The following is a 17,203-nucleotide window of genomic DNA, read 5'->3' as shown; positions in this document are numbered from 1 at the left end:
CAAGGCATATATTGCAAGGAATCACAAATACCACAGAGGCATCAAAAACCCCAAGGCATGGTATGGTAAATCATAAACAGCATAGAGATCTCAAAACTCCCATGGTATCTTGAAGACACAATAATTGTATGTATAGCTCAAGGCAGTGAAGGCAGCACTAACAATGGCATGGATTTCCCCAAAGGAACTGCAATCCAGCAAAATGGTACCCATAATGGCATGTGTTCTCTGAGGTATCATGAGAGAGCCATGAGCAGGTGGGACAGTAACAGTGGCAGACAGCAAGGGGTAGAGCTAGGAAGGAGGTGTAATGAGAGGATAAACTTGTATTTTTCTTTTTATTCATTTTAATTTGGAGATAACCCCCCCCCCCTACTATCACCAAGAAAGAAGCAGGGTGGGAGAAATAAGCCAGAATTCTAGAGGGGTACAATAAAATAGTGAGAGGAGGGTGGAAGAAGACATTTTTTTTTATTTTTATACATTTTATTTTTTTTCTTTTTATACATTTTATTTCAGGGATAAACACCCCACTATAACAAAGATATAAATAGAGTGAGAGAAGTAGGCTGGGATCCAAGCAACAATCAAGGAGGCATCAAAATCCCCAAGGTTTAATGTCAGGGGCATGGCATCTAGGCAGAACAGTAGCAATACTCCCAAGCTGTAGCATCAGAGGCAAAGCAGTGGCAAAACCCCCAAAGGGTAGTGGCAGGAGCTTGGCAGCCAGGCTGAGTAGCAGCAAGATCCCCAAAGTGTAATATCAGAGGCATTACAGCAAGCCCCTCAAGATGTAGAATCAGGGGAATAGTAGCTACTCAGAGTAGCAGCAAGATCCCCCCCCCCCCCTCTCCCAGGATGTTTTCAGTCATCCTGCTACTCTCATGGAAATTCTGGAAAACCTGGCAAAGGCAGATTGCTTTTCAAGAAGACCAACTTTTCTACCAAATCTGGCATTGTGATTTCCACTGGTTGGTTGACAAAAAAAATAATGGTGAGCTGCCTGGGCCAGGTCTGGCCAGACCATGGATTCGTGTATCCATTATGCCAGTGGACCTGTTGCCATGCCCTCTATGGGCTCTTTCAGATAGCATGCCACAGAAATCTCTGCTGGAATCTCCTTTTCTAGGATAGGGTAAGGGTCTCTATTGCCAGTTGCTTTAGCTATGGCTGGTATCAGGCGAGACCATTCTGTAGGGGGCAATATGTCTGTGGCATATTTAGGTGGGGGAGAAAGTAGTAGCTAACAGGGTGCTGTTCATGTTACTCTCTGGAATGGCCACTCTTTCCTGCTCTATATTTCCACTGCACCTCTGTCATTCCTGTGCATGCATGCTAGCCACCAGCATCTCCTTCATATAAGTGAGACACTGAGACCAGAGGTGAGACTCCCTTTTACCTGTGGGTCACAATCTGAGGCAAGCATGTAAGTATTGTTTTCTGTCAGAAGTTTGTCTGTCTTACACTTTCTGCTGCAAGGAGCCTACAGTCTGCAAAATCTCTACTTTCATTCCCTTTTGCTCACAGAAACCCTTTAATATTTCCTCCAGAATATTTACTATGGGGATACCCCGCCAAATGTGGTGTTTCAGGAACTCATCTTCTGTGGCTTCCTTGAAGGATTTTTAGGACGTGTATCAGCTGCCTCATATCTACTCAATAATGATGCTCCAGGGGCTATTCACATCAATCTTTGTTTACAGAGGCAAATCAGTCAAAGTTGTCTGCTGCTTATAAAAATATAAATTGCCATACTGCATCAGACCAAGAGTCCATCAAGCCCAGCATCCTGTTTGTAACAGTGGCCCATCCGCGTCACAAGTACCTGGCAAAGACCCAACAGTAAAACTACCCCCCCCCCCCCCCCCCCCTAAAAATATTGCAAGTAGTATTACTCCCTTTAACATAAGGCTTAGGGGTGACCTGCATGGAACAGCAGTTACTACCCTTAACAGAAACATGGGGTAACCCATATGGAGCCACAGTTACTATCATAACAACCCTTCTGGGCAGACTGGATGGACCATTTGCTCTTTTTCTATCATTACTATGTTACTGTGTTAGTAGATAGATCCCATGCTGCTAATGCTTGGTAATAAGTAGTGGCTTTACTAAAGTCAACTTGGTTAATAACAGATTATAAGATACGTGCGTAGTCACGCGTATCTTATAAAATCCGGGGTCGGTGCATGCAAGGGGGTGCACGCACCGACCCCGGATTTTATAAGATACGGATTTTATAAGATACGGAAAGTTCCCTCTGAGGCCGCTCCGAAATCGGAGCGGCCTCAGAGGGAACTTTCCTTCCACCCCCCGCACCTTCCCCTCCCCAACCCCCCCCCCCCCCCCCCCGGCCCTATCTAGACCCCCCCCTCTACCTTTATCTTAAAAGATACTACTGGCTCCGGGCAGTAGTAACTTACGCTCACCGGCGCGGCAGGCCCTGACACAGGCCGCTGTGTCGGGGCACTCGGCCATGCCCCCGGACCGCCCAGACGACCCCGAACACGTCCCCGATCCAAAACCGCGCCCCCCTCGCCACGTCCCCGACCGCCCCTTTTTGCAAGCCCCGGGACTTACACGCGTCCCGGGGCTTGCGCGTGCTGCCGAGCCTATGCAAAATAGGCTCGGCGCACGCAGGGTTTTTTTAAAAAGGGTTATGTGCGTACCTTATGCGCGTAACCCTTTTAAAATCTGGCCCTAAGTGAAAAAGAATTTTCACTTATTTGTTTTAAATATGCTACTTGTTAACTTCTTGAAATGCCCCCTAGTCTTTGTATTTTCTGAAAAGGGAAATGTAAACCAGTTATTTTACTCTTTCTAGTCCTCTCCATGATTTTGAAGACATCTAGCATATCCTGCCTCAGCTGTCTGTTCTGTAAGCTGAACAGCCCTAACTTATTTAACCTTTCTTCATACGGGAGCTGTTCCATCCCCTTTATCATTTTGGTTGCCCTTCTCTGTACCTTTTCCAGTGCAACTATATCTTTTTTGAGATGTGCGTTCTCACCATGAAATGATACATCATCTGATTCATCTGATTCAGAGAATTTGAGAGACAATTCTTCGGAATCAGTTTTTGAAAATATTGACTCCATTACTTCAAAAGCAGAAATCATGGAGTGCTGCATGGATGGTTTTGGGTGTTGTCCATCTGTTGCCCCTGACTGTGCCCTTGCCTTACTAACTCTAGCCTCAAATGGCACTCTTGTCTTTTATCCCTGTTCCAAAGCAAGAGAGAGAGGAACAGGAGGTGGTGGCACATATTCTTCCAATTTTAAATTTTTTTATGGTTTGAGCTGACTTCCACTCCTGGCTTTCAGCAGTAAAAAAAAAAAAAAAGTTTAAGTTTAGGGACATGACAACATTTTTTTTTCTCACTGCTACTACTGTTTGTGCTTCTGATAGATTGGTTGATCCTGAGGAGATAGCCCAATCTTTTCCTGCCATTCTCTCCTCTACCCTTTCCTCACAGTGGCTACTATGATGGAATTAGAAGTGGATACCAGAGATTTTGCTGTTACAATATACTTTATTGATACTCACCAGTGCCAATTTAATACTGAGTGTCCATCATACATAATCAAGACCGAGTTCAATTCAGTGCTTACCAAGTATTGCCCACTTGCTAAGAAGAATTAATAGCTTGCTAGGTGGCACAAACTCAGTCTCTCTCCCACTGTGTGCAAACATGTTTCTTCTTCACACACACACAGATTCAGAGTAGGTGGGCATTGCTTACTGATCCCTTGTGCACACACAAAAAAAATTGTCAGAAAGGGAATAAGCTGAGAAGGCTGCACTTCTCTTAATTACAATCTGTCTGCAGATAAACAGTGCAGCACACTGTGTAGAATCAGACAGACACACACAATCAGAGCTCACAGCTTCTGCAGCTCCAGTCCACTACTCTGCTCCAGTGAACACAGAGAAAGGAATGCCTCTGTCTCTGTCACAGTGCAAGCACTGTGACTGCAGCAGTGAAGGAAAAAGCCTTTTGCCATTTCCAAAATTTTTCTCGTTTTTTAAAGCTTTTCTTTGACTCGGTTTCTGAAAAGAACAGTTTTCCCTGTGAAATCCAACAGAAAAAAATGGAAATTCTTTGCATGTGCTCAGACCTTTCAGAGGGAAGAAATCAGTGTCACTTGATCCAGATGTTAGCTATAGGCTAGTTAAAAAAAAGAAAAAAAGTGCTTTACCTTGATTGGTCCTCCTCCCTGTTACTTGCCTATTTCTCCTGCCTCAGCTCCGGCCTGGCTGCTACCTCACATAGGCATTGGTTGGTTGCTATAGTTACCACTTTCACAGCAGCATTTTACAGTGGTCCATAGACTTGAAGGGGAATCAAATGAATGAAACAAATTCTCTTTTAAATTCATGGGCACCCTCCATTGATTTTGGGGGGTCCACAAACAAAAATCTCATTCATTGCATTTTACTCATTCCTTTAAAGCAAATGTACATCCCTCCTTCCTATTCCTGCAGCAATACTGCCTTTGCTTCCTCCTCTACTAACAAGTAGAGGTGGCAGCAGCAGGACTACCGCAGAGACAGTTAAGTCTACGTCCACGTGCCTCTTCAAGGGTCTCACACTGCACATTTGTTGGCTACGTCTGGCTCTCACCAGCTCCCGTGCCAACACAGAGGCTTTCTAATTTGGGTCACTGTCAAATAGAATTGGGGGCATGGGCTTCATATACCCCTGCTCACTACTGCAATGCCCCTAAGTAGCGATTTGTTCACAGCAGTGCTCTGTTAGCATTGCTCAGCGCTCCAGTATGCCTGGCCACAAGGTGGACTGGGAAGGAGAAGGGAAGTGAGGAAGGGAATGGAAGAGGCTTTTTCTAGTTCAGATTTTAAGTTGTCCATTCAGTGCTGAAATCAAAGAGCATAAACCACACCTGTTGTCCGGACAACTGTTACATCAAACCTCTGCTCGGCAGACTGTGACCTTTGCTTTCTCAATCGTGCTTAAACAATGAAGACACAAAGTATAAAACATTTTAAATAAGAAAAACAAGTTTGGGTTATAAATACTAGTGTTTTATTTTTAACAGATGACACGGTATTAAAAGGATCAGAAAGAGCAAGCTCTCTAACCCATGGACAGGGAGGTCTCACAGGAGGAGTTAAAAACACAGAAATATCCAGCCCCCACGCTGGCTGGCCAAGGCAGTCAGGATCCAGGTAACACCATTGTTTTATTTTAATATGTTTATTTACAGTACTTATTTAACGAATTAATAAATCACGCTGCTGCTTTTGTCCTTGGTGTTTTTACAAAACAAAGTAAGGGACAGTCCGTTACACAGCAGGTTGAACAGGGCTGACCCACCCTAAGAGAGTGTGGGGCTTGGGGTGAATCTGCCCGAGCAGAGAGAGAGAGAGAGAGAGAGAGAGACTCCCCCCCCATACACACACACAGATTGGTGAGGGAGGTCTCCCCCTCCCCTGAGGTTAATAAACAGGAGCCAGGGGCAAACCTTACATTGGTGGCCCTAGCCTTAGATGCTGCCTCTTTAAGGGGGTCTAGCTCCTTTGGCAACCTACCTGTTTCGTAGAGGATAGTGGCCCCTTTATAAGCAAGCAGCTGCGGAAGAGCAAACAACTGCACGTCCTAAAGTTTTTTCCAGCTGTCATCGCAGGGGCGAGACTACAGGTCTTATTATTGGCATGAACCGGAAAGTATAGGCTGGGTTGCAGTGCTGCAAAAAAAACAAACAAACAAAAAAACCAAAAAAACAGCTCTGGGTGGAAGGGGATAGAGAGAGGGAGCAGCTTCAGGCTGCATAGCCACCCAGTCAGCATGGAAATGATGTTGAGAGCAAAGTGCTCAGCTTCTGCTGTGATCAGCCCTGCCCTGCCAGTGCTTTGGAAGTGATGGTGGAGTAGGGCTGCCGTCGCTGTGCGGAGCCTGCCAAAGCACGGGGGGCCAGAGCCCCCACCAAGGAATAGCGCTGGGGATGACTCGCGTTACAAGCTGGGACACTGAGCAGAAATCATGCAGGGAAAGACTTTAAAAACAAAACAGAATTTAGATTTTTTTTTTTTAAAGCAAGGAAGAGAGAGAGAGAGAGAGGTGAATAAACTGTGGTAAAGTGGTGCAGGATAGTAGATGAACAGAATGGAAGCACTGCATATGAAGATGACATGAGGTGGGAGAAAGTAAGATTAAGGAGGGAGTAGAAGAGATGAAGAAAGTGTATTATGAACTGGAGAAATGGAGGGCCGGTTGCATAGATTACCACAACAGCTGAAGCGGGTACCCCAGACTGCATTTTAAAGTGGACAGATAGCGAAATGGTATAAAAAGTTTAAAATATCAATCACACAACAAAACCCACTCACAACAACTGGTGTACTCTAGTACACACCAATGTCAACAACCAAAAATAAACTGTGTACTAGTTAAAGAGCTAACATAACACCCAAAAACGCCAAACAGTTTTTAAACAAATTTTGTAAGACCCTCTATTCACGAGAAGACATATTATGTGTTCAACTCGTTTCTCATAGTGTAATTACAATAGGGGTCACTATTGCTTTTAATCATTCAAAAGTTCAATTTTTGTTATCTTTTTCAAAGTTTTTTTAAAAGTTCCTCAACCAATTTTTTTGGCAATCAAAATGCAACGGGTACTTATCCGCGCTGAAAAGGTCCCAGGTGATTAATGATTAAAAGCAATAGTGACCCCTATGAGAAACGAGTTGAACACATAATATGTCTTCTCGTGAATAGAGGGTCTTACAAAATTTGTTTAAAAACTGTTTGGCGTTTTTGGGTGTTATGTTGGTTATAAAAAGTTTAAAGACACAGGCTTGCCTATGATTTGGGCTACAGGTACATGTTTAAGCTGACTAGGGTTGGGGGATGCCCTGGTACAATGATGACACACATTGCCCAGTTCGGCTGCATGTGTTCTAGGTTCTTGAAGGAGACCTGGAAAGGGAGGGGGGGGGAGGGGCAGTATTTAAAAGCCTGCTAAGCAGGTAAAGATAACCAGGTGCATTTACACAGTTTTCTTGAACCAGATACTTAGCAGTATCACTTAGCTGGCTAAAAGTGCTGCTGAAGATCTATCTAAAGCTTCACGTTTTATGGGGGTGGATTTAAGACTTTTATGTACATGGAGTTGCCCGCATAAATTTAGCTGGTTAGCACCGAATCTCATACTACCCTGCTGCTAAATATAAAAATCCTACACAGGGGATGCCTACCGTGGCCCTTTTCTCACCTGGTTACATTGGTTCAGGTAGCGATTTTCCCTGCACACATTTTAGCTGGATATAGTGGGAGGAGGAGGGAAACTTTCAGCAGGTAAGATTCGCTGTATATTGACCCTCTGATCTATAGCCCCTGGGCAAGCTCCACTGGACAAAACAAAAGAGGCTGAGGGTTAAAAATGGGGACCCCTAATGCTGCCCCAATCAGATAATTACAAATAAAGTCTCATGGCCCAAAGGAGCTGGAAGCACAAAGGAGCAGGAGTAAGATAACTGGTTAAAAAAAATTAATTAATTAATAAACAGAATGAGATTAAAGAATGAATAGAACTTTTGCATTTCCGTATCCCATTTTTTTGTTTTTACAGATTTAAAATGAATAGGAATGACCCTATAGTAGTGGATGCAAATCTTGGACAGAGAGTTCGACTATCCTGCCAGATAGGCATCACCCCTCATGCCACCATCCAATGGCAGAAAGACGGGAAGGCGCTATCTTCACGCAGGTGGGTGGGAAGCCCATTGGAGAAGACTGAGTGCGGAGTGGTTGGTGGAAGCTTGGGGCTTGGTCCTTCCACCTCCCCATGACCAAACTTGGAAGAATGGAGCTGCTGCAGAAAGTATAAATAATTTTCATGGCACTGCTGCCGCCTGTGATCTCTCCCAGTCCTCCAGAGACAGATAAACAGCTTCCTTCCTAATTTAATCTGGTTGCTGCTAGCTCTTAATAAAATATGATCTTTTATTCTGATGTACTCATCTTTTTGATCTATATTTCTTTATTTTGATTTTTCTCTTTGGTGCTTGGTTTTCTTTCCATTCTCCCTTTTTTATTTTTTTTGTCTGCCCTTTCTCCATCCTCCTTGAATTTTTCACCATCTGCTTTTTTCCATGCTCTGTTGCTAAACCCCTCTTGCAGGCCCATCTATTTTATTTCTTTCTTTTCACATTTTATTTTAGTTCTCTGCTTCTGGCTAAAGGTGCCAACTCTGTATCCATTCCACCCAGCTGGAGGGCTGTCAGCACGTACACTCCTTCCTGGGGTTAACTTAGCAGTTCAGTTCCTCAATATCTTTGCTTTTTAAAGTCTTATTTATTTATTTAACAGCTTTTATATACCGATATTAGTAGGTACATCATATCGGTTTACATAGAACTATGAGAAATACAACGAACGAGGTTTGGGAGGGGGGGGAGGGAGTGAAGAGAAGGGACAGGGAAGGAGAGAACAACAAGGCGAAAGGCATCGAGTGCAAATGAATTAATTAGTTCCAAACAGGTGAGATAACATAATAAACAATGTAACAAAGTGTAATAAATAACTTAGTATAATATAATAATGTCAAATGACTGGGAGGGAGAGGGGAGTGGCCTATGCTGGATATGCCTGCTCTAAGAACCAGGTCTTTAGCTTTTTCCTGAATTTGAAAGAGCAGGGCTCAATGCAGAGTTCAGGGGGTAGCGAGTTCCAACGGGTGGGACCTGCGATAGAAAGGTCTCGCCTCCTCCTGGACGTGAGATGTGCATTCTTGATGGAGGGGGTGTGCAGGGTAACCTTTGAGAGTTGTTCTGGTGGGGCGGTTGTAGTGGATGAAACCAAGAAGGCTCTTCAAGCCAGTTAGAATTGTAGTTGTATATGGTTTTGTGGATAATGGGGAGGGTTTTGTAAAGGATGCGAGAGGGTATGGGGAGCCAATGCAGATCTTTGAGGACAGGGGTTATATGGGGTCAGATTTGCGTGAGTTTGTGAGAATTCTAGCTGTGGCATTCTGCAACATTTGTAGCGGCTTGATGGTGGCGTACGGGAGACCTAGAAATAGGGAGTTGCAGTAATCCATTTTTGGGCAGATGGTCGCTTGTATGACTGTGCGGAAATCATGTGAATGGAGTAGTGGTTTGAGTTTTTTCATAACATGGAGCTTGTAGAAACCTTCTTTTAGGACTGTGTTGATATGTTTTTTTGAAATTTAGATGCTGGTCAATCATGACACCGAGATCACGAACAAAGTCTTTTGTGCAGATGAATGGATATTTATCCGCATAAAATGCCCCACTGAAAGTGTCCCCCTCCCTCACTATGGGTGAATAGAGTGGGTACATTTACCTGAATCAAAAACATAGGTGGGGAAGGAGAGAAAGAATTGGAGGGAGTAAAGTGTACACATGGCTTTCATATTTAAAGCCCCACATACTTTCTATGGATATGATTAAGCCACTCAGCTGCTGTGTGTGGGGTCGTTTAAAAATGTGCTTGCAATCCCCTGCGTGCACTGTACCCATGGGACTCCAGTCCTCACTTCCTATTTATTTTAATAAAAGTTTTCAAACATAAAGAAAAGCTTAAACAACCATATGTTGTACATCTGTTTCTAAGAAAAATCAGATTCTCATTACATGTACAGTAAATGTAAACTGTAATTTTGAAAAGTACTCTATTTCATTAGAAAAGTAAAACCCATAGCAGAAATAGATCATACTAAAATCCTCCTCCCCTATCTCTCCCCCTCCACCCCACCCTCCCATCTTCTATAAGTAATATATATGAATGCAAGAATAATATTCAATACAGATTATTATGCTCAAAGGATAGAATCTGAGAGAACACATCATGCAACATAAATATACAGAGGTCACTTCAGTAGGGAAAAGTAAGTACTTCACTACAGGATTTTGGTGGTAGCGAATGAATATGATCTTGCCAAATTTCCAAAAATCAACTGTATTTGCCAAGTGTTTCCAAAGATTCAAATGTTTCCATCTGCATTAAACTGTGCAAAAGATTCTCTCCAATCCCACAAATTCTCTCTTATTTATTAGGCATGCTTTTCAAACAAATAATTTGAGGGCATGTCCATTAAGTCCCAGCATAGATATATTATCAAACACTGCCACTGAAGTAAATTAGAATGACTTCCCCAGTAATTGATATAAGTAACACTCACGTTTCCTCCAATATAGTTGAACTACAGGGCACATACAGAACATGTACCTCAGGGAACCCCCTTTCATTTTAAATTTCTGTTTCTAAATACAGTAGGAAGAAAAATCTCAGATGTCCTTAACTTCTGATCCTTTGTTTAAATTTTGCATTACGATATAGACTGGCTGAAAGAAACATTGTTCTTCCTGATGCATCCTATTTGCAAACGATTAGATTTTTGAGTCAATTTGTTTCTAACAGTTGAACCTCCACAAAGTTGTGATCTTCAGTCTCTCCTGATGCAGTTGTAGGAAACACGGTCCGTGTCGGGGAACTATGTAACTTTTAACAAGTTTGAAATATCCTGTGATACATCTGTGACATGACAAAGGTTTTTTCAACACAAAGATAAGGACATCAGAAATTTTTTTTCCCTACTGTATTTTAATAGCTTGTGGTTGGGGCACTCACCATACCCTATTTGATATATCTGTTTCTGACATAAGTCAATCGAGGTCACAACCACCTGACAAGATCCCAAACAGTAAATAGAATGCAAAATAGAACTCAAAAATCAAATTTCAGTTCTATTAGTTAAAATTTGTAACCTATCATTAAAATCATCCATTGTACCTGAAGAATGGAGTGTGTCCAAGGTAACCCCAATATATAAAAAGGGTTCCAGGGGTGATCCAGGAAACTATAGGCCAGTGAGCCTGACTTCAGTGCTGTGAAAAATAGTGGAAACTTCTAAAGATCAAAATAACAGAGCAGATAGAAAGCCATGGTTTAATGAAACACAACCAGCATGGATTTACACAAGGGAAGTCTTGCTTCACAAACCTGCTTCATTTTTTTTTTTGAAGGGGTTAATAAACGTAGATAAAGGTGAACCTGTTGATGTAGTGTACTTGGATTTTCAGAAGGCGTTTGACAAAGTCACTCATGAGAGGCTTCTAAGAAAACTAAAAAGTCATGGAATAGGAGGAGATATTTCATGGATTACAAACTGATTAAAAAGACAGGAAGAGTAGGATTAAATGGTCAATTTTCTCAATGGAAAAAGGTAAACAGTGGAGTGCCTCAGGGATCTGTATTGGACTGGTGCTTTTTAATATATTTATAAATGATCTGGAAAGGGGCACGACAAGTGAGGTAATCAAATTTGCAGATGACACAAAATTATTCAGAGTAGTTAAATCACAAACAGATTGTGATAAATTGCAGGAGGACTTTGCGAGACTGGAAGATTGGGCATTCAAATGGCAGATGAAATTTAATGTGGATAAGTGCAAGGTGTTGCATATAGGGAAAAATAACCCATGCTGTAGTTACACGGTTAGGTTCCATATTAGGAACTACCACCCAGTAAAAATATATAGGCATAAAATAGATAATACATTGAAATTGTCAGCTCTGTGTGCTGTGGCAGTCAAAAAAGCAAACAATGTTAGGAATTATTAGGAAGGGAATGGTGAATAAAACGGGAAAATGTGATAATGAATCTGTATCATCCCCTAGTGAGACTGCACCTTGAGTACTGTGTAGTGTACAGTTCTGGTCGCCGCATCTCAAAAAAGATATAGTGCGATGGAGAAGGTACAGAGAAGGGTGACCAAAATGATAAAGGATATGGAACGGCTCCCTTCTCAAGAAAGGCTAAAGAGGTTAGGGCTGTTCAGCTTGGAGAAGAGAAGGCTGAGAGGGGAAATATGATAGAGGTCTAGAAAATCATGAGAGGTCTAGAATTGGTGTGAATCAGTTATTTATTCTTTCAGATAATAGGACAATTTGAGGGCACTCCATGAAGTTAAAAGTAGCACATTTAAAACAATTTGGAGAAAATTCTTTTTCCCTCAACACACAATTAAGCTCTGGAATTTGTTGCAAGAGGAAATGGTTAGGACAGATAGTGAAATGGGTTTAAAATAGGTTTGGATAAGCTCCTGGAGGAGAAGTCCATTAACTGCTATTAATCTAGTTGATTTAAGCCCCAAATTTTCAAACACCAGCAAATACGCGCGTGGCAACGCTAAGCTTATTTTCAAAAGGGCCCGGAAACACGTGTATCTGCCGGTAAGTGCAGAAATGCCAGCACAACAAAAAGGGAGGGGCGGGCGGGCATGGGGTCTGGGCGGGACATGGGCCAACCGGGACAGCAGCTATTAGGCCCTGACCCGGGGAAGCACATGCCGGCAGCCGACTAGCATGTGGAACTTACTGCTGCTCACAGGAGCACATAAGTTATTAAACAAAAAAATGTAGAGGATTTAGGGTGGGTTTAGGGGTTGGGGATGAGAGGGGAAAAGGGAGGAAGATTAGATAGGAGGATAGGAAAGTTCCCTCCCAGTCTGCTCCAATTAAGGAGAGGACTGGGAGGGAACTGGGAAAGGCCTACTCATTTCGCCGCACGTATATTTTTAAAATCCCCCCCTTTCACACATTAGATGCATCCCACCCACACATGCACGCGCCAATATTAAAATCAGGCGTGCATGTGCATGCAGGAATTGTATTTTATAACATGCATGTGGTGATACGTGCATGTCATAAAATCTTGTGTCCATGTGCGCGCGTGATTCTTTGAAAATGTATCCGTTAGTGAATAGCCATTAGAAATATGGGATCTACTTAATGTTTGGGTACTTGCCAGGTAATTGTAACCTAGATTGGCCACTGTTGGAAACAGGATGCTGGTCTGACCCAGTATGGCAACTTCTTATGTTCTTATATTGCTAACATTCAGCAATAAGTAGTGGCTTTTCCCTAAGTCTAACTGGTCAAGAAGTTTATGACCTTCTCCTCCAAGAACTTTTCCAAACCTTTTCTAAACCCAGCTACACCAACTGCCTTAACCACATCCTCCAGCTATAAATTCCAGAGCTTAATGGTGCAGAGAGTGGAGAAAAAAAAAAAAAAAAAAAAGTTCTATTTGTTTTAAATGTGCTACTTGTTAACTTCATAGAGTGTACCCTAGTCTTTGTATTTTTTTTGAAAGAGTAAATAATCCGTTCATATTTACTTGTTCTAATCCATTCATGATTTTATAGATCATATCCCACTCAGCCGTCTCTTCTCCAAACTGAATAGGGGAGCCATTCCATCCTGTTTATTATTTTTGTCACTGTTCTCTATCTTTTCCAGTTCAACTATATCTTTTTTGAGATGCGGTGACCAGAATTGCACAGAGAACTCTAGGTGCAGTCTCACCATGGACCGATACAGAGGTATTATGACATTCATTTTATTTTCCATTCCTTTCCTAATAATTCCTAACATTCTGTTTGCTTTTTTCACTGTCACCGCACACTGAGATAATTAATAAAATGGATTTTCACACACAAATGCAGGCCTCAGTTGACTACTGTAATTATTTATATATTAGTTGCCTGCAGTATAATATTCGTGCTCTAAAATGAATGCAGAATTCTGCGCCTCTCCAAAGGAATATGTGACCCTGCAGCTAGCCCAGTTGCACTGGTTACCAGTGGAGCAGCGTTTAAAGTTTAAGGTCCTTACTATTGTTTATAACTGTTTTCATAATTCTGCCCTGTAATTTATCAGATCTGTTCTCAGCATATATTCCAGGAAGGTCATTATGCTTTTCCAATAATTTCATATTGGATGTTCCTATCTTTTTAGTTCTGTTAAATCAAGAGGCTAGGAATTGGGCCCTCTCAGTTATCGGGCCCATATTATGGAATGCTATTCCTTTGGAGATGAATTCCATGCAGGATGTGAAATTGTTCAGGAAAAAGCTTAAAGCTTTTTATTTGAAGAAGCTTTAAAATGATTTTTAGAATTATGTTTTAATTGTGTATTGTATTATATATATATATATATATATTTTTTTTTTTTTTTTTGTTGGACTGTTTATGTTGGTTGGAACTCACCTAGCATAACTGTATTAATATCGGTGTGTTATAAATATTTTAATAAATAAATTGTCCACAAATCCCAGATACTTTTCCTGAGTGGTAACGCCTGATTATGGAACCTAAAATCATGTAACTTTAGTGTAGGCTATTTTTTCCCAAGTGCATCACTTTACACTTGTCCATATTAAATTTCCTCTGGCATTTGGATGTCCAGTCTTCCAATCTCACAAGGTCCTTCTGCATTTTCTCACAATCTGCTTGGGATTTAACAACTCACAATTTTTTCTTATTTGCAAATTTGATCACCTTGCTCATTGTTCCTCTTTCCAGATTATTTATAAATGTATTGCAAAACATTGGTCCCATTATAGAACCCTGGGGCACTCCACTGTTTCCCTTTCTCCACGTTTCCTATCTTTTAACCAGTTTTCAAATTATAACAGGTCATTGCCTCCCATCTCAAGACTTATTAATTTTCTCAGGCGTCTCTCCTGGGGCACTTTGTGAAATGAACATAACATAAGATATGCCATACTGGGTCAGACCAAGGGTCCATCAAGCCCAGTATCCTGTTACCAATAGTGGCCAATCCAAGTCACAAGTACCTGGCAAGTACCCAAACATTAGATAGATCACAAGCTACTATTGCTTAATAATTACTGTTATAGCAGTTTATGGATTTAATCTCTAGGAACTTATCCAAACCTTTTCTCAACTCAGTAACAACAACTGCTGAAACCACATCCCCTGGTAATGAATTCCAGAGTTTAACTATGCGCTGAGTGAAAAAAAAATTCTTTGATTTGTTTTAAATGAGTTACTTGCTAACTTCATGGAGTGCCTCTTGTTCCTTCTATTATCTGAGAGAGTAAATAACTGATTTAACTTGTTCAAGTCCTTTCATGATTTTGTAGACTTCTATCTTATCACCCCTCAGTCATCTCTTCTCCAAACTGAACAGCCCTAACTTTTTTTATACTTTCCTCATAGGGCAGCTGTTCCTTGCCCCATATCATTTTGGTCGGCCTTCTCTGCACTTTCTCCAGTGCAGCTATATCCTTTTTGAGATGCAGTGACCAGAATTGCACACAGTATTCAAGGTGCGATCTCACCAAGGAGCAATACAGAGGCATTATGACATTCTCCTTTTTATTTTCCATTCCTTCCTAATAATTCCTAACATTCTGTTTGCTTTTTTGATCACCACAGCACACTGAGCTGATGATTTCAATATATTATCCACTACTATGCCTAGATCTCTTTCCTGGCTAGTAACTCCTAAGATACAACTTAACATTTGTAACTACAGCAAGGATTATTTTTCCCTATATGCATCACTTTGCACTTGCCCATGTTAAACTTCATCTGCCATTTGGAAGTCCAGTCTTCCAATCTCACAAGGTCCTCCTGCAATGTATCACAATCCATTTGTGTTTTAACTACTCTGAATAATTTTGTGTCATCTGCAGATTTGATCACCTCACTCGTTCCCCTTTCCAGATCATTTATAAATGCTTTAAAAAGCACCGGTCCAAGTACAGATCCCTGAGGCACTCCACTGTTTACCTTTTTTCCACTGTGAAAACTGACCATTTAATCCTACTCTCTGCTTCCTGTCTTTTAGCCAACTTGCAATCCACAAAAGGGCATCGCCTCCTGTCCCATGACTTTTTAGTTTTCTTAGAAGCCTCTCATGCGGGACTTTGTCGAATGCCTTCTGGAAATCCAAATACACCACATCTGTCGGTTCACCTTTGTCCACATGTTTATTAACCCCTTCAAAATAATGGAGGAGATTTATGAGGCAAGACTTCCCTTGGGTAAATCCATGTTGGCTGTGTCCCATCAAACCATGTCTATCTAAATGTTTTGTGATTTTATTCTTTATAAGTTTCCATGATTTTTCCCGGCACTGAAGTCAGACTCACCGGCTTCTGAAAATCCAATGCACTCCATTTACCGACTTACCATTACCATTTCAGATACATCAGAGAAAGGAGAAAAGTTCAAAGTGGTATAGTGAAATTGAAAGGTGGAAAAAATCAATGTGTGGAGAGAGACGAAGAAATAGCAGAAATATTAAACAAATACTTCAGTTCGGTGTTCACTAAAAAGAGGACCCTGGAGAAGGACAGTCGCTAGTTAACAAGAAACCGGAGGGGAATGGAGTAGATGTAACTCCATTTACAGTAGAGAATGTATGGGAAGATCTGGGGAAACTGAAAGTGGAAAAAGCCATGGGGCCTGATGAGGTTCATCCCAGGATACTGAAAGAGCTCAGAGATGTGCTGGCGGTTCCGTTGAGTGGCCTGTTCAATAGATCCCTGGAAACAGGAGTGGTGCCGAGAGATTGGAGAAGAGCGGTGGTGGTCCCACTTCACAAGAGTGGGAGCAGAGAGGAGGATGGTAACTACAGACCGGTTAGCCTCACCTCGATAGTGGGAAAAGTAATGGAGTCGCTGCTGAAAGAAAGAATAGTGAACTATCTACAGTTGGGAGAATTGCTGGACCAGAGGCAGAATGGATTCACCAGGGGAAGATCCTGTCAGACAAATCTGATTGACATTTTTGACTGGGTCACTAGGGAATTGGATAGAGGAAGAGCGCTCAATGTCATCTACTTGGATTTCAGCAAAGCTTTTGATACGGTCCCACACAGGAGGCTGGTGAGTAAAATGAGAAGATTAGGAGTGAGTTCCGAAGTGGTGACCTGGATTGCAAACTGGTTGACGGACAGAAGGCAATGTGTGATGGTACATGGAACTTACTCTGAAGAGAGAGCGGTGTTAAGCGGAGTGCCGCAAGGATCGGTGTGGGACCAATCCTGTTCAATATCTATGTGAGCGACATAGCGGACAAGATAGAAGGTAAGGTTTGTCTTTTTGTGAATGACAAAGATCTGCAACAGAGTGGATACGCCGGAAGGAGTGGAGAGAATGAGATGGGATTTAAGGAAGCTGGAAGAGTGGTCGAAGATATGGCAGCTGAATTCAATGCCAAGAAGTGCAGAGTCATGCATATGGGGTACAAAAATCCGAAAGAACTGTATTCGATGGGGGGTGAAGGGCTGATGTGCACGGAACAGGAGAGAGACCTTGGGGTGATAGTGTCAAATGATCTGAAGTCAGGGAAACAATGTGACAAGGCGATAGCTAAAGCCAGAAGAATGCTGGGCTGCATA

At 41.9% G+C, this 17,203-nt stretch overlaps 1 protein-coding gene across 2 annotated transcripts in view; it reads left to right on the top strand.

Annotated features, from left to right (window-relative positions):
* The window catches only part of PAPLN (papilin, proteoglycan like sulfated glycoprotein), a 178,001-nt gene that overhangs the window by 146,021 nt on the left and 14,777 nt on the right, over window positions 1–17,203 (top strand). For both annotated transcript variants that reach the window (XM_029598705.1, XM_029598704.1), the window contains 2 exons: window positions 5,058–5,187; window positions 7,593–7,730. In XM_029598705.1, the coding sequence (XP_029454565.1) occupies window positions 5,058–5,187; window positions 7,593–7,730 (268 nt within the window). The remainder of the gene's footprint in view (window positions 1–5,057; window positions 5,188–7,592; window positions 7,731–17,203) is intronic.

The sequence above is a fragment of the Rhinatrema bivittatum genome, chromosome 4, assembly GCF_901001135.1.
Source record: "Rhinatrema bivittatum chromosome 4, aRhiBiv1.1, whole genome shotgun sequence".
Lineage (NCBI taxonomy): Eukaryota > Metazoa > Chordata > Amphibia > Gymnophiona > Rhinatrematidae > Rhinatrema > Rhinatrema bivittatum.
Note: the sequence above shows the minus strand (reverse complement) of the source record. Positions and strands in the feature narration are given on the sequence as shown.